The sequence below is a fragment of the Dendropsophus ebraccatus genome, chromosome 10 (genome assembly GCF_027789765.1).
Source record: "Dendropsophus ebraccatus isolate aDenEbr1 chromosome 10, aDenEbr1.pat, whole genome shotgun sequence".
NCBI classification, from domain to species: Eukaryota; Metazoa; Chordata; class Amphibia; order Anura; family Hylidae; genus Dendropsophus; species Dendropsophus ebraccatus.
In genome coordinates this window covers 56,467,894-56,492,832 of record NC_091463.1, presented here as the reverse complement: position 1 = coordinate 56,492,832, position 24,939 = coordinate 56,467,894, and the positions used below count along the sequence as shown (strand labels likewise).

Genomic DNA, 24,939 nt, shown 5'->3' with positions numbered 1-24,939 from the left:
GACAAATATTGGAAGACAAAAAATATACTGGAGGAAAAGATCGATACCTTGGCAAAGGCAGATATTTTGGTAAAATGTTATTGGAGGCAGGGAGGATAGAGGACGAAGATTTAGTATTTGGCAATACCACAGGAAGGATAGAACCTGGGGAAAGGGGAGAAACAACTGAGGGAGGTAAGAGACAATATATCTGGAAAGAGAGTGGGATGTCACCTAGAGAGATAAATGATATACAGGTAGGAGGTTATACAGTACCGTGCATGGATGGTTGAATCTTCGGAGAAGGAAGGAGATATGCAACCTAAAGGGGAAACAAAATTAGAGAAATAAGGAATTTCAAGAGATAATATCTGGAACATATAAAAAAAATTGTTGCATAGGTAGATATATCCTTTATTTTTATTTTTTTGTCCTTCTATGAGGTTGTGCAGAGGGTAGGAGGGCATCTAACCAAAGACCAGCCCTGGTAGTACTGGAAGATACTCCATTGTGAGTTCTACAGGGAAGTGTCAATCAAAGACTTCACAACTGCTTTTAGTCTGGCAGCGAGGCAGGCATGCTGTGCTGATGAATACAGTCATCTGTCTGCAGAGTTTCTGCACAGTGTAGAAGTGACTGCACTGTGCGTTTGGAGTAAGCTATAACTGATACTAGCAATATGTGCATTAAAGGACAATAACTCTTTGAATTCTGTCAGTTCTTTCCCTTAACAACAGATTTCATATTTATACTTTACCATCAAAGATGGGGCAATTTGTAGTTTTATAACAACCTTATGGGCTTCCATAGATTTGTACAGATTTAAATACAATAAGCAAAATTCAATAAATAAATATAACATGAAAGCTTTGGCCCTGGCAGTTTTATGCAGTATTTTACTGGCCAAGAAATGTAAAATAATAATTTGTCAAATTTCTCAGTGATGGCCTACAAAGGGAAATACACCTTCTGGTGGGCACAGTATAATCATGGCTGTTCTGCCAACACTGAACTCAGGAATTTGTATCTATTAGTGCATGGATTCACTGTCCCATGTTCACCTCTGTTATTCCGTGATATACAACCTCTCAGGGCCATGCAGACAGGTAAGCAGCCATGAAAATGCTGGGCCACTAAAAGCTAACTAGAAGCCCCAGCCAGAAGTGATCATCACATCATCTACAAGACCAACTTCCTGAATGTACAATGATGGCCCCTGCTCCCCCTCTGAGTCCATGTATGCTGTAAACTGCACATGCCAATGAGTATGTGCAGGTCACAGCTGATAAAGGTTCAGCATTAGTGACAGGGTGAGCAGCCTATCCACATACCATCTGTGAAGGTCAGTTGCTATAACAGATGTAAGCCCCTTGTCAAAGATTTTTAATAGAAAAAATAAATAGCATAAAAAAGCTAAATACAGTGGTGCCTTGGATTACGAGCATAATTTGTTCCGGGATGGCACTTGTAGTACAAATCCACTCTTAAAACAAAGCAAATTTTCCAATAAGAAATCATAGAAATGCAGACAATTGGTTCCACACCCCAAAAATAAGGATTTATTATTCCGAATAACATGTAAAACAGATGAAACAAACATTCAGAAAGCAGAATATGTGATATTATAAGTTACTGTACAGTAATGGAGAGGATGGAAAACACAAGAGCTGACATTGACTGCAGGGAGCATGAAGGAATGAGCAGATGTGGGCACATAGATGCAGCACTCTCTGTCCGGGGAGAGAGGGGTTACAGCTATGGAGAGATTATCCCCCACAGTCCTGTCCCCTGATGCAAGCCTTTAGCCTGAAGTGGATCTGCTATGATTTGGATGGTGAGGGAGACTTCCTGAGTCAGAGTACAGTGTTGTAGACCCAGCTATGCAGACCATGCCCCTCCTCCACTCGTGCTCCCACCCAGTACAGGGAGCTCTTAAACCAAACGCTCTCAATCCAAGTTACTCTTAAACCAAGGTACCACTATATATCCATTTGCACAGCTTTTCCTGCTCTATAACACAATATGGAGTACCAAGCACATAAACAACATTTTTAGGTGTAGGAATTGTTTTCTACATGGAAAAGCAGAGGTAAGGAAGTCAGAAAAGTGAGTTTTACCACCTTTATGATAAGATTAATAGCTTTATTTTGCCTTAAACCAAGGTACCACTGTAAATGAAATTAAAGCAAATGTACCATCAAATCTTATTAAAAAATTTGCTATGACTTGCTCTGCGCCGCCGTGTTAATTCTAAAGTTGATTTTGATATTTGATCCAACGATCCCACTGTTTCCCAAGATATTTGCCGTTTTGTTAATATGCAAATGTATTTTTCTGGTGCATTGAAGGTGGGCCCCTGCATCCCCAGTACACCAATATCTCCTCCCCTCGGTGACACTTTTCCCTTGTACCTGAAGACAAGGGAGGTGCATGACCGAAAGCATGAGATATCGTTCGACTGGGGGTGCAGAATCTGCATATTAATGAAACCGCAAATATCTCAGGAACTGGGTAGTGGAATGAAATATCAAGGGTAATGTCAGAACCAATGCGGTGCCAAGCAGTTTGTGCTGAATATGTATTTTTATTACATCCGATAATACGTTTACTTTAAGTTCAATCAATGCATTTTATTAAATGATTATTAGTATATTTTTTAAGTGACATTTTCTTTAAAAGACACAGCCCATGGGAGCAGAATAGCTTTGTTTTTCGAGTTTAAAGGGGGCATTAGGAACTTGTTTTATATAATGTTGCAGTGCTGGAAAACATACAGTGGGGAAAAAAAGTATTTAGTCAGTCACCAATAGTGCAAGTTCTCCCACTTAAAAAGATGAGAAGCGTCTATAATTTACATCATAGGTAGACCTCAACTATGAGAGACAAAATGAGAAAACAAATCTCGAAAATCACTTTGTCTGATTTTGTAAGAATTTATTTGCAAATTATGGTGGAAAATAAGTATTTGGTCACCTACAAACAATCAAGATTTCTGGCTCTCACAGACCTGTAACTTCTTCTATAAGAGTCTCCTCTTTCCTCCACTCATTACCTGTAGTAATGGCACCTGTTTAAACTTGTTATCAGTATAAAAAGACACCTGTGCACACCCTCAAACAGTCAGACTCCAAACTCCACTATGGTGAAGACCAAAGAGCTGTCAAAGGACACCAGAAACAAAATTGTAGCCCTGCATCGGGCTGGGAAGACTGAATCTGCAATAGGCAACAAGCTTGGAGTGAAGAAATCAACTGTGGGAGCAATAATTAGAAAATGGAAGACATACAAGACCACTGATAATCTGCCTCGATCTGGGGCTTCACGCAAAATCTCACCCAGTGGGGTCAAAATGATCACAAGAACGGTGAGCAAAAATCCCAGAACCACGCGGGGGGACCTAGTGAATGAACTGCAGAGAGCTGGTACCAATGTAACAAAGCCTACCATCAGTAACACACTACGCCGCCAGGGACTCAGATCCTACAGTGCCAGACGTGTCCCACTGCTTAAGCCAGTACATGTCCGGGCCCGTCTGAAGTTTGCTAGAGAGCATTTGGATGATCCAGAAGAGTATTGGGAGAATGTCCTATGGTCTGATGAAACTAAAGTGGAACTATTTGGTAGAAACACAACTTGTCGTGTTTGGAGGAAAAAGAATAATGAGTTGCATCCATCAAACACCATACCTACTGTAAAGCATGGGGGTGGAAAGCTCATGCTTTGGGGCTGGTTCTCTGCAAAGGGGCCAGGACGACTGATCCGGGTACATGAAAGAATAAATGGGGCCATGTATCGTGAGATTTTGAGTGCAAACCTCCTTCCATCAGCAAGGGCATTGAAGATGAAACGTGGCTGGGTCTTTCAACATGACAATGATCCAAAGCACACGATTTCTTCACTCCAAGCTTGTTGCCTATTGCAGATTCAGTCTTCCCAGCCCGATGCAGGGCTACAATTTTGTTTCTGGTGTCCTTTGACAGCTCTTTGGTCTTCACCATAGTGGAGTTTGGAGTCTGACTGTTTGAGGGTGTGCACAGGTGTCTTTTTATACTGATAACAAGTTTAAACAGGTGCCATTACTACAGGTAATGAGTGGAGGAAAGAGGAGACTCTTATAGAAGAAGTTACAGGTCTGTGAGAGCCAGAAATCTTGATTGTTTGTAGGTGACCAAATACTTATTTTCCACCATAAGGAGTGGCTTCGTAAGAAGCATTTCAAGGTCCTGGAGTGGCCTAGCCAGTCTCCAGATCTCAACCCTATAGAAAACCTTTGGAGGGAGTTGAAAGTCCGTGTTGCCAAGCGACAGCCCCAAAAAAATCACTGCTCTAGAGGAGATCTGCATGGAGGAATAGGCCAACATACCAACAACAGTGTGTGCCAACCTTGTGAAAACTTACAGAAAACGTTTGACCTCTGTCATTGCCAACAAAGGATATATAACAAAATATTGAGATGAAATTTTGTTACTGAACAAATGCTTATTTTCCACCATACTTTGCAAATAAATTCTTACAAAATCAGACAATGTGATTTTCTGGATTTGTTTTCTCATTTTGTCTCCCATAGTTGAGGTCTACATATGGTGTCAATTACAGGCCTCTCTCATCTTTTTAAGTGGTGGAATTTGCACTATTGGTGACTGACTAAATACTTTTTTTCCCCACTGTAATAAACATGTTATGCTTACCTTTTAGCGCTCCCTTGGTTTCCTGTTGTGGCCTCTCCGTGTCCCAGCCGACTGCCACCTCTTCCCCGAAGAGCTTGTCACCGGAGTGACAGCCTGCTTGGCCAATCATTGACTGAGATGTTACAACACCACAGTCAGTTATTAGCTGAGTGGACTGTCACTAACAAATAGGTTCCTCTTGGAAGTGGCAGCAGCTGCAGTTAGCATGGACACTGGAGATGACAAAACAGGACACTGGTGGATCGCGGTTAGGTAAGCATAAAATGTTTGTTATATTTTCTAACAGGGTGACATTATATAAAAAAAATTACTTATGCCGGATAACCCTTTAGCACATTGAACAGCTGATATAAACATATTATGTGGAATGTTATCTGTTATCTGCTTTAAGACTTGTTGTAATGTTTTAGTTGGGTGTAGGCAAATTGACTTTGATGGACAGTATTTTTCTTGGACTTGAGTTTTATATCAGGATGATGACTACTGACAACACAGTCATCTGGATTACATAACTATATCCAGCTCTGCATCCACCCACAAACATGATTGATCTAGTTAGGAATGACATTTAATGTAGTATATAATCCTCAAAATGACTTCAGTGTAAACTTATGCAGATACCAAGGGTCTTCAAGATGTCCTCTGGTGGGAATAATACTTTAGATAATCACAGCCTCTCGCTGGTGGATAGGAATATAGCTTGGATACAGTTTTGAATATTTTAAACTTGACTTGACTGACTTGTGGTGATAGAAGTGGACTGACGACAGGTTTGGAGTGAATAGGGCCCTATCCAGACCTAAGTTTCTTAGCTGATGAGTGCCTTTAACAATAGAGTGCCTACACCCACGGGTATGAACTTCTGCCTATTGCTGTCAGTGGGCACGGAGTGACACACGATCAGGAAGGCAGGCCCCATCTTGTGTGCAAAGTTTGCTGTCAGGAGACCCTTAAGGAAACCTAGCAGTTGGCAGTTAAACTTTTCATCACTTTTCCTTCAGAAGCGTTATACAGTATATAAGACATAGTGGCATCTAGTGGAGGGAAAGTAGAATGCAGAACCTTCATCCCAGAGCATACCTGACAGTCGTACTGACCTACGGGTGTGCTAAAAAGAACAGGGGCACACCTGCTCTTGGACACTTTAGGTAGGTAACTTTATGGGGGGGGGGGGTCACCACTGTGAGATTGAAAAAAAACTGATGCCAGGAAAAATATAGAAAGAGATGGTTCTTCTGACAATTATATTATAATTGTAAAGCCATTTTACCTGTTTTCTTTACTTTTAATAGATAAGATATGGCATTGTCTGCCAGACAGTTAAAAAACCAGGATTACTGGCAGCTGAAAAATGAATGCAAGAAAGCTGGTAGATTGTTTGAAGATCCAGAATTTCCAGCAGCAGATGAATCCTTATTCTACAGCAAAGTATCTACAGATAAAATAGAGTGGAAGCGCCCAGGGGTAAGTGACTTACTTACAGTATGGTTAGATACTAACACATTCCGACCAATTCCTCTACAAAAACAGCTGAAACAAAGTGAGCAGTGCTATAACATTGTGGTACAACAAGGGGTAGGAGACCACTCAGGGAACCACCCTGCACCTGAAAGAGAGGGAAATAATTTTATTTATAATATAAATAATTAGAAAGTTTTGATGAACAAAATTTGTCCTGGTTTTTGCTGTAAACTGCAGAAATACATGCAGAAAAGTCCAGCGCAGAAATCATCACATGATCATATGTGTGTAGGTCCTGAAGCCAGAGGGTGGCGCTAAAAGGCTACCCATAGTAGAAAAGAGCATGAGGCACTCTAAAACGTGGTTGTCTGGAATCTGGTCTAAGGTTTGTATTGAGGAGGTCTGTATCAGTATAGGATGTCTGTTTCAGATCTGTAGTATAAGGGGTATTCCGCTCAAACATACAATTTCATATGTTGCTGGCCATGGTGAGACTAACAATTTATTCCATACTTGTTATTATCTATTCAGTCCCCTTCCCCCAGTTCTGCTCTGCTGCTTTCTGCTGATAACACAAAAAGAAACAGTGTGTGAGCTTTTCTCTCTGTCTCCGCCTCCTCCCCCCTCCCTTCCGAGACAGCTGATGTAAACAAGTCCCTGGAAGTATTTATGTGCAACTTTGTAGCTTCTTTGTACTGCTGGAAGGGTTAATCTGAGGTTACATTGATAATGAAAGTTCATTCACTTTACTTAAAGCAAATGTACAATCAGGTACATTCGCTTTAAGTGTTACACATAAATAGAATAGCGCGGTGGTCCTTTTTTTGAACCATAGCCCAGTTTATTACCAAGCACTCACTCAGGCTGAACCACTGGAGGTGGGCCAGCCCACCCCCAGTGGGGGGAAAACCCCCGCCCCTCTATGATGTGGCTCCATTGATTCTAATGTAATATTGCTAATGTAAGCAGCTGAAAATAATAAACCTGATATTTTTTGATTTGGGTGGTAATAGTAAGATTTACATTTTATATTCTTACTTGACAAGGAAATATTTCTGGATGGGAAGTTCTCACCATCTGGTTAAATAATCAGTGATCAAGAATATAAGACACACATGTCATTCTCAGAAGTCCCTAGACAGCTTTTGAGGACCCTGATTTTTTAATTCCTTTGGCTTCCCATAGCTTTTTCCAACTTTGTAAGTCAATATTAGTAAACAGGTTGCTTTATTATTGTGTTACAACTAATTATATTCTTCTACAGTCCAAGGAGACCAAGCAGGCTCCTATGTCTGAGCTAATGTCATACAGCAGTACTCATCCATGTGTATTATGTACAGTATGACATTTCTAGTATTTGAACAATTTACAATTGAACACATTTTCTCTCGCTTGTAAGAGGGTGCTTCGTATGTAACATGCTTGTACAGTATATGGCTATATTGTTGTTTGGCTGGTCTCCCTGAGATCAGCAATCTGTTTCTCTAATGAACTGTTGGCTTTGCCAACCCCAGTTGAAGGGAACATGACTTTCATACAATGTGGCACCAGTATGCGGTATCATAGTGTCTACTGGGTGGGGGTACAGAAAAGTTAAATATGCCATTCTTAGTTAAGCACCATTCCATTTGCTTATGCCCCTGTGAACTCGGAAGACCTGACAAGAGAATTGGGATGCCTAGACAACCACCAAGATAGAGTGCAGGCAGGCTGTGGTAAGGCCAAAGAGCAAATAAGCCTTAAAAGTGATATACACACAAGTGGCTTCCTTATCAACAGAAGCAGGGGCATAACTAGAAATGGCTGGGACCCATAGCAAACTTTTGATTGGGGCTCCCCCTTCTTGACTGACCACTCAGCCATCAAGTCTAGATATAACTGCAAGGGCTCTTCAGGAGTGCTTGTCGTTAAAGAGACATTTGCAGAACCTGGAAGGCCCGCTTGGCCACCTAATAAGGGGCACAGTGCATTGCAGGAACAGGCAACAGGGCCCCCTGATGTAGTGGGCTCCATAGAAGCTGCTACAGTGGTAGTTATGCCCCTGAGCAGAAGGATGGAGCTAGAGCCAAATGGAGTCTAGAAATAGACTCCAAATAGCGGATCCGCTTTTCGCCCCAAAAAATGATGTTAATTCTTTGTGAGGATTCTGCTAGAGACATCCTATAGAAGTCAATGGGGCTTGAATTCTGCTTGCATACTGCTTGAATTCTGCTTCTATTCTGCCAGAGCCAAATGGCAAAATACTTTCCTCTTCAATCCCTTGCCTATTCTTCAGTGTGAACATACCCTAAGGCTATATTCACACACAATAAAATGAAAGCAAAATACGACAGTAAAATAGTTATAGAAAGCAGCTGTTTCTAATAATAATGTGCTACATGGAAAAATGTCAGTCTGTGCCCACATTGTAAAAAAAATATATATATTGTGCATAGACAGTTGTTTTTCCTTAGACTTTAAAGAAATCCAATCAGAACATTTGTGCTGACTGGTCTCCTAGATGTCACTAAATGGCCTCCTCGCCTGTCAGTCAACCGGCAGAGCACACGAACAAGACAGAAACAGAGCTTTTATTTTGTTGCGTGTGACCATAACCTCGATATCCTACAAAGTTGCTTAATAATAATGTGCTCCATATTGTATATTCCAATGAGATGTGGTCACCAGGAGACCTGGCCTAACAAAAGCTTCAAGATAAGAAAAAATAATATGTGCCAGTAAGTTTGCAGAAATGATTCATTGAAGATTTTAAGTCTGGCCTCCTCTATGCTGAGAGACTTGAGCTTTAACTAACATGCTGAGGGCTGAAATGTTTTCTGGCGAAGTCAACAAATCCCCATTACTTCTCATTGTTTTTTTGCAGTGAATACAGATAAGCGATTTATTTCTCAGCGTTCTGGGTGGCGGTCTGATTTACATGAACCAACAGCAGGATGTGTATAGATATGTCACTCAACATATTTTTATGTGTATTCCAACATTTCCTCAACTTTGGAATACATGTAGAAAATTGCATATGTTTCATGATCTATATTGCCTTCAATGAGAGTGCAAACAAAAGTCTACACTGAATTGCAGCATGAATGGAAAATCCATAGGTGATACATCACTTACTGATGCGTTGTAAGTGACATCGCTGTATCTTTGGAAATAGGGTGAAATAAATGGCAGAAATCTAGGGGTAGAAATTAGATTTCTATTGCTTAGTTCGCTGCACATTTATTTCAAACAACAAAAAAAATCTGAGACTGGAACATAGCCTTGCTGTGGGACAAGTATGACCAATGATCTGTCACTAAAGCCCATAATCTAATACCTTCCCACTCTGGTGATTGGCAATCCTATCAAGAATCTCATACCTTTTTTTATATAATTTTTATATATAATTTTTAAAAAAATTAATACACTATACACATTTACAAGTCAATATATGCAATGTATAACAAGGCAAAGAGTGTAGACCCACTGTGGTACTCAGCCAGTAGTGTTGATTTTGTTTGTCGTGGCGCCAGCACTGTAGTAGTGCACAGGTGGGATTTTAATACCTGCTTTGTGGCAGTTTATGTCCCCAAATTGTCGATAACCTCAGGGCTTGTTGCGGGTCCCTTGGGCACTTGTCAAGGCAACCTGGAGTGGTAGTAGACCCACAAGGGATGTCGGTACCACCACTCACAGAAAAGGGGAAAAATAACCCAAAGGAAGCAGAGTCCTGTGCCTTTCGTATAAAAATAGAACATTTTACTGAATAGACTTAGATTGCTGACAATAGAGTCGAATCAGTCCTTTTTCGGAATAGGTGCTTGAAAAAGTAAGGGCTTTGTAGAGGTAGAGAGGAGTTGCCAGGGGAGCCCTGCCCAATAAAGATCCTGTGGTCTGCCGGAACTGAAGTGTAAATAGAGGTAGATAAATCATACTCATATCCACGTTTAGACTAAGTCTGACCGTCTTCTGCCCCCTAGTAGTGTAGAACCCGTCCTAGGTGGGTAGCACGAGCCCCGTCATCGGTTATCTGGGTGTTGCAGACTTCCAAGGCTAACGGTTATCTTGCACTGCGCAGTAGGATACGTAGACCATTACTTTTGGTAACTTTGTCCTACTGGTGTCAATTCCTCTTACTTTTAGGAGATCGCCCTGCACTTTCTTGAGAGGTTCCTGGCATGGGCTAGGCTGATCCTAGGTGGCTTCTCTCCTCTACTTAGAACTTAGCCCTTCATAACTGTAGTGGTGGCTTGTATAAAGGAAATCTCTCTCAGAGCTAGTCTCACCCACGCCTGTCTTTGGTCCCTGTCAGGGGTCCTGGCCAGAGCCATGCCCTGGCTTAACTTCTGCAGGAACTGTTCTCTGTGTGTCCTCTCTCACTGGGAACTAAGTAAGATTTGAACTCCCTTCCTCCACCAGGTTAACTCCTCCTACAGGGGCTATATCTAAACCCTCCTGTGAGTGGTGGGGCTTAGTGTGGATGGGAGAGGAGAAGAAGAAGAAGAGGATAGAAAGAAAAAGCACCTGTAACTGGTCAGCATACATCACATGACACAAACAATTAACCCTTGGGCTCTACTACCTTATCTCCCACTTTAACCTGAGCGCACGGCTTACTGGGGTGCCTATACAACACCCGTGGTGAGACATCACAGTACCAAACTGGCTTTGGGCCATGCTCAGGATTAGACTCTAAGGGGAGATTTATCAAACATGGTGTGAAGAGAAACTGGCTCAGTGTCCTCTAGAAACCAATCAGATTCCACCTTTCATTTTCCAAACAGTCTGTGAAGAATGAAAGGTAGAATCTGATTGGTTGCTAGGGGCAACTGAGCCTTTTTCACTTTACACCATGTTTGTTAAATCTCCCCCTAAATATTTTATAGATTTCCACCCTTTGTCCTGCTCCAGGGTGCTGTTTGTGTATATGCTGTAATATGCTGTAATATGCCCTCTGTCCAAGGGGGGCCCATATGAGCAGGGTTACCTAACTAATGACAGTTTACCCCGCCCACAAGAGACCTCGCATTGATCACGTGACCTCTGCCGGACCACAGAGACCGCTTCCTCTTGCAGCTGCTGGTGAGTATGATACATGCCCCCAGCCATTCAGGCATCCTGCTCCCCTGCTGTTGCCTCAGTCACAAACTGCAGTTCCTCCTCCACGGACCTAATCAGCCACTGGCTGCCAATGATCCTTCTCTGCACCTTAGCCACCAGCTGCCACCCTCCTCTTTCACACCTCAGCCGCAGTCCTCCCCCACCCCCCTAATCAGTCAGCCGCCGCCGACACCAATTCCCCCTACCTCAGCCACCAGCGGCTTAGCCACTGGTTGGCCGCTGTGTTTTCCCCGGAGACTTCCGATACCCCCACCTCAGCAACCAGCCGCTGACATCCACCCTTCCTCCCGCACCTGTCCCCCCTGCACCTCAGCCTCCTCCCATTGGATCTGCCACATCATCAGGACTGCTAGATCATCGGCTCTGCTACATCATGTGAGTATCAGCTCTGCTACATCATTGGCTCTGCTACATCGGCCCTGCTACATCTTCAGCTTTCCTACATGATGTGCATATTAGCTCTGCTACATCATGGACCAATCATTTAGGGAGAAGCACTGCATGATGGGAAATTAAGTTTCCCGTCTGGCACCATCTTGAGTCTAGACTAGCTTTTAGAAAAACTTGTAACAGCTCAAACTACTCAGGGGGAACTTGGTGAGGAAGAACAGCTAGGTTTGGGAGCCTTCGGCAGGGTTGATGTATGGGTGTTGTCTTTGAAAGGCTGCACTAAAAGTTCTAATGAAGCAAACACATCTATTCACGTTAATGTTCTCATGTCCAAAATTGTCCCCTTTAAGGTGTCCAGATCAAGCACTGGCAAGTCAATATGGTACAAAGGGGTCAGGCAAAGTGTGAAAGGAAAGATGATCAACATGGTTAACACAGATTCAGGCATCAACAATCCAGATCCGGCATAGGAGAGTCAATAAAAAATGGCAGCAAGACAAAAATGGATTAATACATAAACAGCAGGATCAGGAGCAGTACACTTTCATAATGGACACTAAGGAACCACAGCAAGGCTCAGGCGCCAGGGAGTGGGCGGAACAGGCTTTATTACACATTGCTGAGCAGGTAGAGAAAGGGGACAGGATTTGGATCCTCGGTGACACCAAGGAATAGAGCGCACTGGAAGGTAACTGGACTCTGTTAGGAGCCACACACTGGTGTTACACAATGCTAGTCACTAAGTCATTTTCATATACTGTATGGTAAGTAGTCCCATGCTGTATATTAAAGGGGGAAATGTGACCAAGTTATACGGCTTGTATGGCTTTCTTTTTATATGGTTTTGACTTTAGTTCTAATTTCAATAAGACCCTTAGATGGTATTTAGAGCTGTTAGATATAGAAATTTAGAGCTGCCACCAGCTGGGGAGCCACATGCAGGGGGCCACAGAGCCACACCATTACATAGGATGAAAATTCCTTTTTAGTCTTAATAATTATCATTTGTCTATGATTGTCTTATGTTGAGGTTTATTTAGAACAGAAACCTTGTTGTCAAACCATACCATTCCAACAGATTCAAACCCTGTTGCATAAAAGTACAATGACAAGACGATAGATATAATTCACTGGAAATAGTTGTGGAGTATCTCCTGGCTTGGCAGAACAATAAGCATATGTAACATATGACATGCATATGGTATACAGTATCATATAATTGTTATTATATGCCATTTATGGAGAAAAACATGTAGGGTGTTAACATAACCATGTGTCTGTGCTATTTGTCATAATTAAATTACTTGTATAGTTTCTTTCGCAATGTGTCATTATAAAAACATGCAGATCTGAAGTCTGGCTTCAGAGGATTTGTTCAATCAATGGAAACAAAACATGTGTCTTATGCTGTTCATGCTTTGTCCTCAGACAAGTCTCCAGTGTATGTCTGGTTTCTGCCAGACTCCATAAATCTACATGGCTTGGATAATATATTGTTGAAAAAGTCTGTGACAGGTCAAGCACAATGGCAGACAAAATCAGGACTCAGGACTGTGCTATCTGTTGTACGATTCACAACCCATTGGAACCACCCGAGGATTAGAACGTTATAAAGAATTTACTCAACTACTGTTGTAGATGACCAAATCAATTTATAGTACACAATAAACTAACTAATTGCGTGTTTTATTGTATTGATGAATACTAAAGTGACTGTACCACCAGGCCCAGGAGGCGGGCCGACCCACCCTTAGTGGGAGGAAACCCTAGCCCCTCTATCATAGGGTTTCATTGATTTTAATGGAGTCACGTCATGGAGGGGCTGGAGTTTCTTCCCACTAAGGGTGGGTCGGCCCGCCTCCAGTGCTTCAGCCTGGGCCTGGTGGTACAGTCATTAAAGAACACACAGGTTGGTGCTTCTTGTTAGCATTTGGATTATAAGAACAATAATTGCCAGTATATCTAAGCCGCATAGAGTTCTACTAATGCTTACAGGCACAGTCTAACAAAAACTCCCATAGACTGCAATAGAGGCAGGATAAGCAGATGCCAGACGGTGTCTACAGAGGGGAGAATGGGAGCGGGACAGGTGAGTATGAAATACTGCTTAGGGGTCACAGTGCACAATCAAAAAAATACGTTGTGGGAACATGGCCTTATGCTGCAACCACATGTCTTCAATAAACATTAAAAAAAATTATGTTTATTGAAGATATTTTATTAAAAATCCATATTCCACCGAGCCTTCTTTACCAAAACAAATTATGACAAACTACAGTATATTAAATTATAGGAAACACTGATCCCAAGGAGCTTACAGTCTTTACCTAGTTCTACTATATTGCCACTCACTCGGATCTTATTGTTCCTTAGCTTGGTTTCTAAAATCCTTACTCATCAGATTTGGCCCAATCTCAGCAGCCCATTTTACATTGAGTTCTTTGTATCAAGCCCATGTGGAATCTGTTAGAAGTCTCAACAGGTCACCAGTCTGGGCACGTCCCTACGTTATTAAAAGCATGTCTTGGAATACGTCAAAACTCTAGCCACAATAGATATTACATTGTGCTACAGATTAAAAGAGCAAATAGTTTGTGCTCAGCAAAACATCTAAAGATCACATACCTATGTAAATCACATTTCTATTTAGAAAGCATTGTCACCCTGAGAAACATTATAAAATAGAGTCTCTAGGCTGGAGGTGACTCCTTCCTGTTGCTAATAATAATAATATCACTGTCTTAAGGCTCAGAGTCTGTTGGCCTTCCCAAGTGTTGGCCTCCCACAGGCAGCTTCAGCTTTAAAAAACAATGAAATGTCAACAGTGACAAGTGACAAGCCAAGGCTGGACTCTTCTAAATTCCCCCAAACTAATATTCCAAGAGATTAATAGTGAGAGAATTTGAGCACAAAGCAAGCTTTATTACTGTGTAGGGCAATACACATTAAGTCTTTTCCTGGCCAAGACCTGTCTCCTCAGGCTTTTTAAGCTCTTTGCTCTAGCACAATCTGCACCACTATACAAACTTCCAATGTGTATTGCCCTACACAGTAATAAAGCTTGCTTTGTGCCCCAATATAGTAGTTAGGTCCCCACTGTGTCCCATACATCAGTTAGGCCACCTCTTTGTCTGTATATAGTAGTTAGATCACCATAGTGTCTCATATAATATTAGGCAACCATTTAGTCCATTTAGTCCTCCCGATCCACACTGCCCCCATACACAATGAGGCCTCATCCTTCCCCTGTGAAGCACTAGGCCCCTTTACTGCCCCCATATAACATTAGGCCCCCTATGCTTACCCATATAGTATTAAGTGCACATACTGCCTCTATATAGTATTAGGCCTTCATACTGCCCCCATATAGTGTTAAGCCTACTTACTACTCACACATAGTATTATGCCACCATACTGCCCCATATCGTATAAGGCCTTCATATTGCCTCCATATAGTATAAGGCTTTTATATTGCCCCTATATAGTATAATGCCTCTATACTGCCCCCACCCCATATAGTATTAGGCCGTCAAACTACCTCCATGTAATATAAGAACTCCATACTGCCCCATATGCCCCCATTTAGTAATAGACTTCCATACTGCCCCCATATAGTAATAGGCCTCATACTACTCTACATCAGAAGGCCCAGCTGCCTCTGATTAATAGCCCTCCATCCTTCCCTGAAGTTCCAGCCACAGTCCTACCCCCTGCGACCGTAATAATTATGCCCATGATTACACCTACGCCTGTGAACATTGTTCTTATTAAGGTGTCTACAATGACATTCATTATGATAATGTAAGACTAACATATGTATATTTTTACTGTCATATATTGATGGGTAGAGTCTTATTTATCACAGTGACTGGATGAGAAAGCAAAAAGAATCAGTGGAAAAAGAACATAGAGAACAATGAGACCTTCTTTTCTCTGCATATATCAAATTAGTCCACCTTAATCTTGTAGGCAGCATGACAAATGATTTCCAATTGAACATTCAGAATGAATTGTTGTTTTAACTGGAGAAAAACATAAAAATGGAACGTGGTACAGATGGGACAGATTCTTTGTACCCTTTGGGAAAGCCATTAAACACGAACAGCTGCCTTCTCTATAAAACTGGCCCTTGCTTACTAATAAAAGTTTTACTGTAACTTTCACTTAAAGGATAGAAGAATCTAATTAAAATGCACCCACTTTATGTTATAAATGCATAGTTTATTCTATAGCATAGTTTGGGGACACATTTACAGTTTCTCCACTTACAGAATATGTAAATAAATCTGGACAGTCAGCTGCTTCCAATATTGGTCTGATCTGTATACAGACGTATATGACTTTATTAATCTGCATGTCTTCCCTGTGTGTTGTAGATGCATACCATTGTGTTAATACACAAGACCCCCGAAATTACATATATACACAAGTTTAGTACTAGTTGTAAGCTGAGATAGCTGATATAGAAAATCCTCAATACCAACCCCCTGCAACTCTGTGAAGCATCTGTGTTAACAGTACGATTTGCAATACAGCATAAATTTTAAAACATTATTATATGAATGTTAGGCTGGTTTCACACTACGTTTTTGCAATCTGTTTTTTTATTCATTGTTGAAAAAAAAAAAAAAAAAAAAACGGATGAAAGACAGATGCACTTGTGTGCATCCATTTTGATCTGTTTTTCCATTGACTTTCATTATAAAAAAAAAAAAAAAAGATCAAACCACATCAGGTTTTCTTTTACGTACACAATTGTTATGTACATTTTTGTGTACGTTAAAAAAAGGATGCACCGGATCAAACCTAATCCATTTTTCCATTCTTTTTTGTTTTTCAAAAACGAATGAAAAAAAAAAAAAAAAAAATTGCAAAAACGTAGTGGGAAGATATGTACCTAAAGGGGGTTTCTTATTGTCAAAAGTGATCCCTATTCACAATATATAATCAGCTGATTAGTAGGGTACAAGCACTGGGATCTCCACGGATCATGAGAACAGAGGGAAATTGTTCCTGCAAATGAATAGAGCGTTCTGTATGTGCAAGACCAGTTCTCCACTCTGAACATTTCTGAGTGATGACAGTGACAAGTTTTGGGCACCCCATAGAGAATGAAAGGTGTGCTAGCCATGCAAGCGCAGTGGGCTACATTTATTTGGGAGACAATTTTCCTCCAATGTCATGATCTTTGTGGGGTCCTAGTGGTTTGAACCCAATCATTCAGCATGAGATCCCCTCCTCTGTGGATAGGGGGATAACTTTTGGAGATGGGGATACCCCTTAATCAACAATAAAAGTGTTTCTTCAATTGATATGTGATCAATTTATGTGTAGTTTATGTGTAGAAAAAAGACATTCTGTTCCATCCACTCTTGCCTTTAACATATTTAAAGTTTTCAATCATGTCCCCCTTCCCTCCTTTTCTTCAACCTATGTGGATTTAGTGTTCCTTAAGTGTTTCCTAAGTTTTTTTGCCTCACACCCTCTACCTTTTTGTAGCCGTCTTTGGATGCTTTCTATTTCATCAATATCTGTTTGTAGATGAAGTCTCCAGAACAGGACACAGTATTCCAGATGTAGTCTCGCTAAGGCTCTATACAGCGGGATCACAATCTACCTCTTCCTACCTCTTCCTTCCTGGTTATACCTCTAGCTATACAACCCAGTATTCAATTAGCTTTTTCTGCCGCCTGGTTGCACTGGTGACTCAATTTGAGGCTGTCAGAAATCACTACCTCTAAATCCTTCTCTCCTTAAGTCTTTGCTAACACAAAACTGCCAACATAATACTCAGATACAGGGTTGGCAGTTCTGTGATGGCAAAGACTTCAGAAAAGAAGAATTTTGGGCGTAGCAATTTCTGACAGCCTCAAAATGTGCAGCAATGTGTTGAATACACCAATAAATGTCATAGCAGCATTAAAAATTATATATGCAGAATCTCTTCCTTAATTTAGTACAGAGGACATTGTATCATTTTGTGTGATTATGTGATGTACCCTATTAACAGATCATGTAAAAGATATGTGTAAGCACAGGTATAACAGGATCTTTCTGTAGGAATGTGCAACCTTTATTTTGACCAGCACAACTGTTTCCTATTAGTCAGTGCTTTCAGCCATTGTGGGAATTATTTCCACCCAGGGTTCCAAAAAAAAAAAAGTAGGACACAGGATTCTAACAAGAACCATAGTATGTGGTTAAAATATTTGACTTACAAGTCTTATAATAATTTATACACTTTATGGCTATGTTCACACAACGTCTTTTGAACTCAGTTTAAAATGACGTCCGTTATTTTGAGTCTAAAATAACGGATGTTATTTAGCAGCCTGGCCTGCCCTTGACTGCAATGACTGGTGTTTGCACATTATTCTAGTTTGGATTTAATAGTAAAAACGGAGAAAGAACGGTGACAAAAGAAAGTGTGTGTGAACAACTAATAAAAAAAAGTCTGCAAAATCCGAAAATAATGATCATGTTCATTACTTTGACGCCCGCGGCAAAAACATCCATTATTCAATACATTGTGTGCATTGGACGTCCGTCTTCTCATTGACTTCAATGCATTGTCATTGCAGTCAGTTAAATCGCGGCAAAAACAGGCTTTTAAAAAAAAAAAAAATTATATTTTTGACGTTGTGTGAGCCCTCGAGTGTTCAGCAAAAATTTTAACAGATAATCTTTCTGTGTAAATGGACCCTTATGTAAATGACTTAAAAAGAAAAGGAGATTTTACTATCAAATAGCCTACGGTTCCCTGATATGTGGGTTTATAGTTTAGTCAATAGTCAGTATGGTGTGGGCTTAAAGGGATTATCCAGTGTTAGAAAATCATGACCACTCTTGTCTTCAGTTCAGCTGTGGTTTTCAATTAAGCTCCATTCACTTCAATAGAACTGAGTTGAAAACCCAACGCAAACAGGAGACAAGAGCTGTGTTGTCTTTGCAGAAAGTTGCCATGTTTTTCTAATGCTGGATAACCCCTTTAATTTTAATAATAACAGTGAATGTCAGGTGATGGGTGTGACTGCAAAGTCTTTAACTTCACTCCCATCTGACTTCTGATTAAATTGTCGTACAAACTATAATCTTTCATACCTCAGGAAAGAGAAGGCATATGAGGAAACCGTTAAAGGCGAGTTACTTGAAGAGAATGGCCTGTTGATGATAATGTATGCCATGTAAACGGGCATTTCATAGACTGGCCTTAGGTAAACCCCTTGCATACATTAAGCAGATGGCGCCTCATAGCAAAAACAAATGGACCCACTTACTGGTGGCTACTACCATTGCACATCTCCATCATGAGGCAAGATGGCCAAAAGTCTGTTCTTGTTTATTCATCTTTCTTATTCATTGTGCAACAGAAAGCATAAACCTCTGACAAATTCAGCAGACAGTTATCTCTCCCCTACTCCCCATATACATGGATTTTTGACACTACCGAACGTTCCTGCGCTCTCTTTGAGGGGAGCTGCAGCCAGACTGCTCTGGTTGTAGCTTATCTCTCTGAGAACAAAGGGGTCAGGAAATGAAATTCCATCACACCTGACACACTCTGTCACTGGAGTCTTGTGGGGTTCAGTAAGTATATAGGGGGAGATTTATCAAACTAGTGTAAAGTAGAATTATTTTAGTTGCCCCTAGCAACCAATCAGATTCCACTTTTCATTCCTCACAGACTCTTTGGAAAATGAAAGGTGGAATCTGATTGGTTGCTAGGGGCAACTAAGACAATTCTACTTTACCCCAGTTTAACAAATCTCCCCCACAGTGTATGGGGACCTTGAGGAGGACAGCTTATGACCATTGAGAAGATTATAACAATAGGGAAAATATAGTTTATCAGTATATGCTTTACCTAACATCTGGGAATCATCACTAGACCGTGGGAGAGTTGGCAAATATGTTTGAGAACAATCGCTGTTGCATAAGAACCAATATGACTATCCCTTAAGGAACGGGAGCACACAATGTTTTCTGAACACAGGGACCCCTTTACTTTTACTTGCATTTTCACACATGGAAGGAATCCTTATTTGAGTGTACTGAAAGTCTCATACATCTAAATAAAAGGATTTCTAATATAATGTTACTATAAAAACATCCAAAGTATGATGTATGTTTGACAACCCCCAGATCTTAATAAGGTGGGAGGCAACAGCTGGCAAAATTTTATGACAAAAACAATCTGTAACTTCAGACTCCTACACTGCTGTTCCAAGAAACTTCTAGCGATGAAAGAAAGAATGTACAATATTAACCATTTTATAAGATGCTGAAATGTACATACATGTGCATTTCCTTACTTGCTTGGTATTTATCAAAAGTGTTTGAATTAAATGGTATCTACGTTGGAAGTAAAATAAAGGCAAAGAAAACCAGGAAGAGGGAAGCAGGGAATAAAGTTGTCCATAATTGCAGATAAGTCATCATGTAAATACTTAGAGCACATTGATTTATATTGGGTATTCATAAAGTCAGTTTTTATTTTGATCCATAATCCGTTCCTTAAAAAAAATAGCACATATATTAGTACGGGTTGTGTTTGCGTTATGGATTACCAATAGAAGTCTAAGGCATCCAAATTTTTCACGGACACCACAGATGTCACATCCGTGGTCTCTGTAAAAAATACGGATCATATCTAAGTACTGTTCACATTTTACATTTTAGGAGGTCAGAATACCAAGCAATCCAATCCAATATGCCTGCTACAAGAGACTATTGCAAGCAATGTTCCAGAGCACAAGTGGACTTCTTATTAGATGCCAAAGTCCCAGTCCAGGACAGCCCTCTGATCTCCAGACCACACAAAACACAGACCAACAGGGAAGGGAGATAAGGAAAGAAGGCAACTGTCCATCACTGCTCAGTCTAAACCAACTGGGAGTGAGGGTATGTGCACACTGAGTAATTTAGACGGAAAGTCCGTCATGTAATCCGTCCCTCGTGCCCGCTTGCGGATAGCACGGGCAGATCATTCTTTAAATGGAGGAAGGAATCCGCCTGTGCATAGAATGGAGTCTATGACTTGGGCAGAGACACGCGCGCCCGCCGCTATCCGCGAGCAGGTGCGAGTTAGGGATTATGCAACAGACATTCCGTCTGAATTACTTAGTGTGCACATACCCTGAAAGAGAAAACCAGGCAGGACACAGCAAGTGCTGGAATAAGACAAAGTTCAGACTGATTCAAAACATGCACACTAAATCATAGCCAAAATTACAGTCTCAGACATATTTTAACAGAGGAGGAGATCTGAACAGGTGCAGACAACAAATTATCCAATTTGCTGAAATTGTTTTTAACATAGAATAACACGCAGCGAACGATCTGCAGCGAACGATCAAACGACGAGCGAGAAATCGTTCGTTTTGATCTTTGAACATGTTCTCAAATCGTTGTTGATCGTTCGCAAAAAATTCGCAGATCGTTCCATGAGAACAGTCGTTTGCCGATTTAACCAATTTGTGAGATAGGCTTAAGCAATCGCAAAACGAATCTTCCATACGATATATTGTACCGTCTAATCGCTGATCGTTATGAAAAAAAATTGTTACTCCGACATCGTTAATCGTACGATCGGGCCAATTATCATTTCGTGTAAATGCAGCTTAACATTGTAACATAATGGCCATTCAAATAAAGCCCTGGACCTGCTCTCCTGGCTCATAGAAGGGAACCCCGAGCAGACAACCTATCTTTTATGATGTTTACATGCCCTAACAGGGTATATACAGTAGATAGAGGTTGGTCTTTTAAATTTGGAAAATTGGGCATGTAAGGATGTGTTTACACAGACACATTTTCCATTGCATTTAAGCCATAACCAGGAACAGACTATAAACAGAGAACAGGTCGTAAAGAAAGACTGAGATTTCTCCTCTTTTCAAATCCATTCCTGGGTTTGTTGTCACCAATTGCAACCACAAAAATGTATGTGTGAACTCATCACAATACCAAAGCAGATTGGTAACTAATGTGTTAATAGAATGTAGTGAATCGTGAGACCTTAGTACTCCCCATACGAGTACTACAAAGTTCACAGACGTTTAAATCTTTATTTATACAGTTACATGACTTGTTACACAGTACAAGATGTTTCTAGGGGCGCAATGTGACTATTTTAAGAGAGGTGACTTTTTAACAACCTGAAAAGGATAACCACAGGTCACGGAACAAGCAGATAAGATTTGTAGATCCAAAGTTTAGTGACAGCTAATGGAACAGATCCCCAAGGCCCTTTGACATCTGAGTTTGAAACTACATGTGGAGCCACTGTCCCAGATTACGTCATATTAGGTGGGAATAGCAAAGCAGCTTTCAGTTCTATTCTTCTTGTCAAACTGACAGACTTAGCAATAGAACCCAGTGGGTCAGTGGGGTTCATTGATTGCCATGCCATTGTTGTCTGTCATATGACACATCCATCACAGCCTTAATTTGGTTTTCTGCTCCCATGATGGAACAAAAAAACAAGATTCTCAATGCTGGTGTAAACTTGGCCTAACAGAAATAAGTTTATTGCACTTTGCACACTGTATAAATTTAAAGTGTACCTACAGTATCATTATAACCTCTGACATGTCAAAGCCTAATATGAGAAGTTGTAGGTCTGTGTGCAGAGACCTCTGCCTATTGTTAGAATGAAGGGGAAAGCAGCATGCTCAGCAGCATGCACGCTGACCCTTTATCTCTTTATCTAAAGAAGCAGTGTACAGAATTATAATAGCAGCCTACGGCACTACCAATAGACGCAATTGCCGGAAGTTGCATAGACTCCATTATAAGTCCATCACCTCTACTTTACTAGTAAGAGCCGAGATGAGGGGGCAGAGAGGATGCTGCTAAGTGTGTCTGCCCCTTTGTTCTAGCGATCGGCGGGGGTCTCAGCGCCCGGATCCCCAACAATACAAACCTCTGACATGACGCTATGACATGTCAAAAATGTATTGTAATGGTCGGTACTCTTAAATAGAGCAGAAAATGAAAGATGACAGAAAAGAAGAAAATGGTGGTAAAATTATATAGTTTATAAATGGAATCTTGTGAGCACTGAACATAAAAAACAAGAGAGAAACCTACATGAACTGGTATTTTAGTGAGTAGCAGAAAGGAGTTCACACATATAAGGTAAAAATGGAAAGTTATATCTAACGATTATCACAAAATAACCGAGTGACCACAGACATACTGTACACATCCAGACTCTTCTGACAGGTCACATCAAGATGACAAATAGGCAGAGTGACTTGGCAGAGGAATGGAGATAAAATTGTAATGTGTTGGATGAAGATGGAGAAACTGATTGTCAAGCTGCTGTACTTTAGTGCTAAATCAGTAAAACCAAGTTCTGCTATATTTTTCAACTATTCTAAATTATATAATATATATTAACCACTAAAACATTCTTAGATTAGAGATGAGCACTTGGTGTTTGAATTCCGCTGGCTGAAGAAGTTGAATGCAGCCCTAAGACTGTCTGGAAAACATGGATAGTCTGTGTTCATGTTTTCCCAGACTCCCTAGGGCTCCATCCAACTTCTTTAGTCAGTTTAGTTAGTATTCAAATGCCAAATGATCGGATTTAAAGGAAACCTTTCACCCCAGCACCTGGGGCAGAGCCTGCCCGACCCCCCAGGTAGAGCCCCGGATACTTACCTCATCCTGCAAGTCTCGGTCCAAAAGTCGGTCCCACCGCAGAGAAACCACCACCCCAAGGTCTGGACGGGTCATATGTAACTGTCAAGAGATGAGTCCGACGTCCATAGGAAATCACTGGAGCAGTGATTTCCTGCAGTTTTCTGTTCTCTGGGTGTTAGGGAAATTCCATCTCTAGCAGCAGAGACCAAGATTGAACATAGGTATTGGGGGTGGGGCCTACGCGGTAATATGTGCAGGAGAGAGGAAGAGAGCCTGGACTGTGTGTATACATTCTGAGTCTGTCAGCCTACTCCAGAAGATCCACGCCATGTCTGAAAGGTAAATCAAGGTTTCCTTTTCATCTCTCACCGTCTATAAAGTCCTGAGTAGCCCTTGTCAGGAGTATCCCTCACTATCCCTTGTGTAGCTTGTCATCATCATTGGCAGTAATTCACAACTTAAACCTGGGCTGCTTTTGCAATGCAACTCCTTTCTGCCTGCGTCTACTGTTTATTTTTCTTGTAGCCAGCATAGCACCTTACAAATGCAGTGCATCAACAACCCCATTTACAGCATAGTACTGTGCTGTAAATCAACCCCTAGCACAGCGCCAGCCTGTCCTGCCCAGTCCTGTGGACTTTCTGTAGCAGTGTCGTTAGAGTGAAGAAAGTAAGGTGATTAGCCAGAGAAATAAGAGAAAAGAAGTCCAGGTGTGAATACTTCTGGCATTCAATCCAGCTCTGTTTCAACCCCCTGATATGGAGAGAATGAGAAACAGCAGATACATGATTGTATATTATGAGAAACAGCAGATACATGATTGTATATTATTATTGATATTATTATTATTATTATTATTATTATTATTATTATTATTATTATTATTATTATTATTATTTTGTTTATATACTAGGGTGTACATACCATGAGTGCAACCAAAGTAACTTCTGTAGCCTGATAATGAAAAGGAGCCCAAATGGTGTGACTTGTTTCCTCTTCTCCATAGTACACAATAGTTCCTTCTCCACAAGCGCTCCATATACATAAATAAGAGAAGGAAAAAGCAGGCCAAGCTCCTCCTGTTCTGCAGTTTATTTGTAGAAGGATTAACAGGTACCAGACTGTCCAATGATGACATGATACACTGTGGGTTCATTGTCTATGCTGCTAATCCATATGAAATGTTGACTCCATATAACTAATAAGTCAGGCATTTAAGTAGTAAAGACCTTGTGAAATCCAAAACTAGGCATCAAATGAGATTTTATTTTTTTAAGGAACTCTGTGATGACCCGCATCTGTTTGTAGATGGAATCAGCCATCACGATTTACACCAAGGCAAGCTGGGAAACTGCTGGTTTGTCGCTGCTTGCTCCTGTCTGGCACTGAGAAAGACTCTTTGGGAAAAGGTACCAAGAAAATACACATTTCCAGTTATCTAGATTTAAAGGGGTTATCCAGTGCTACAAAAATGGCCACTTTCTTCCAGAGACAGCCCCACTCTTGTCTCCAGCTTGGGCGGGGTTTTGCTGCTCAGTTCTATTGAAGTGAATGGGGCTTAATTGCAAACCGCACCTGAACTGGAGACAAGAGTCGTGCCATGTTTTTGTAGCACTGGATAACCCCTTTAAAAGAAATCACACTAAGGCTCATGTGTATATTACAGCAAGCC

The 24,939-nt window shown here is 40.9% G+C and overlaps 1 protein-coding gene across 2 annotated transcripts in view; it reads left to right on the top strand.

Annotated features, from left to right (window-relative positions):
• The window catches only part of CAPN6 (calpain 6), a 52,938-nt gene that overhangs the window by 5,731 nt on the left and 22,268 nt on the right, over positions 1-24,939 (top strand). Inside the window, exons 2-3 of one of the 2 annotated variants that reach the window (XM_069942717.1) lie at positions 5,960-6,131; positions 24,545-24,676. In XM_069942717.1, coding sequence (XP_069798818.1) covers positions 5,967-6,131; positions 24,545-24,676 — 297 coding nt within the window. In that variant the 5' untranslated portion in view covers positions 5,960-5,966. The remainder of the gene's footprint in view (positions 1-5,959; positions 6,132-24,544; positions 24,677-24,939) is intronic. The other variant, XM_069942718.1, reaches the window with a different exon arrangement.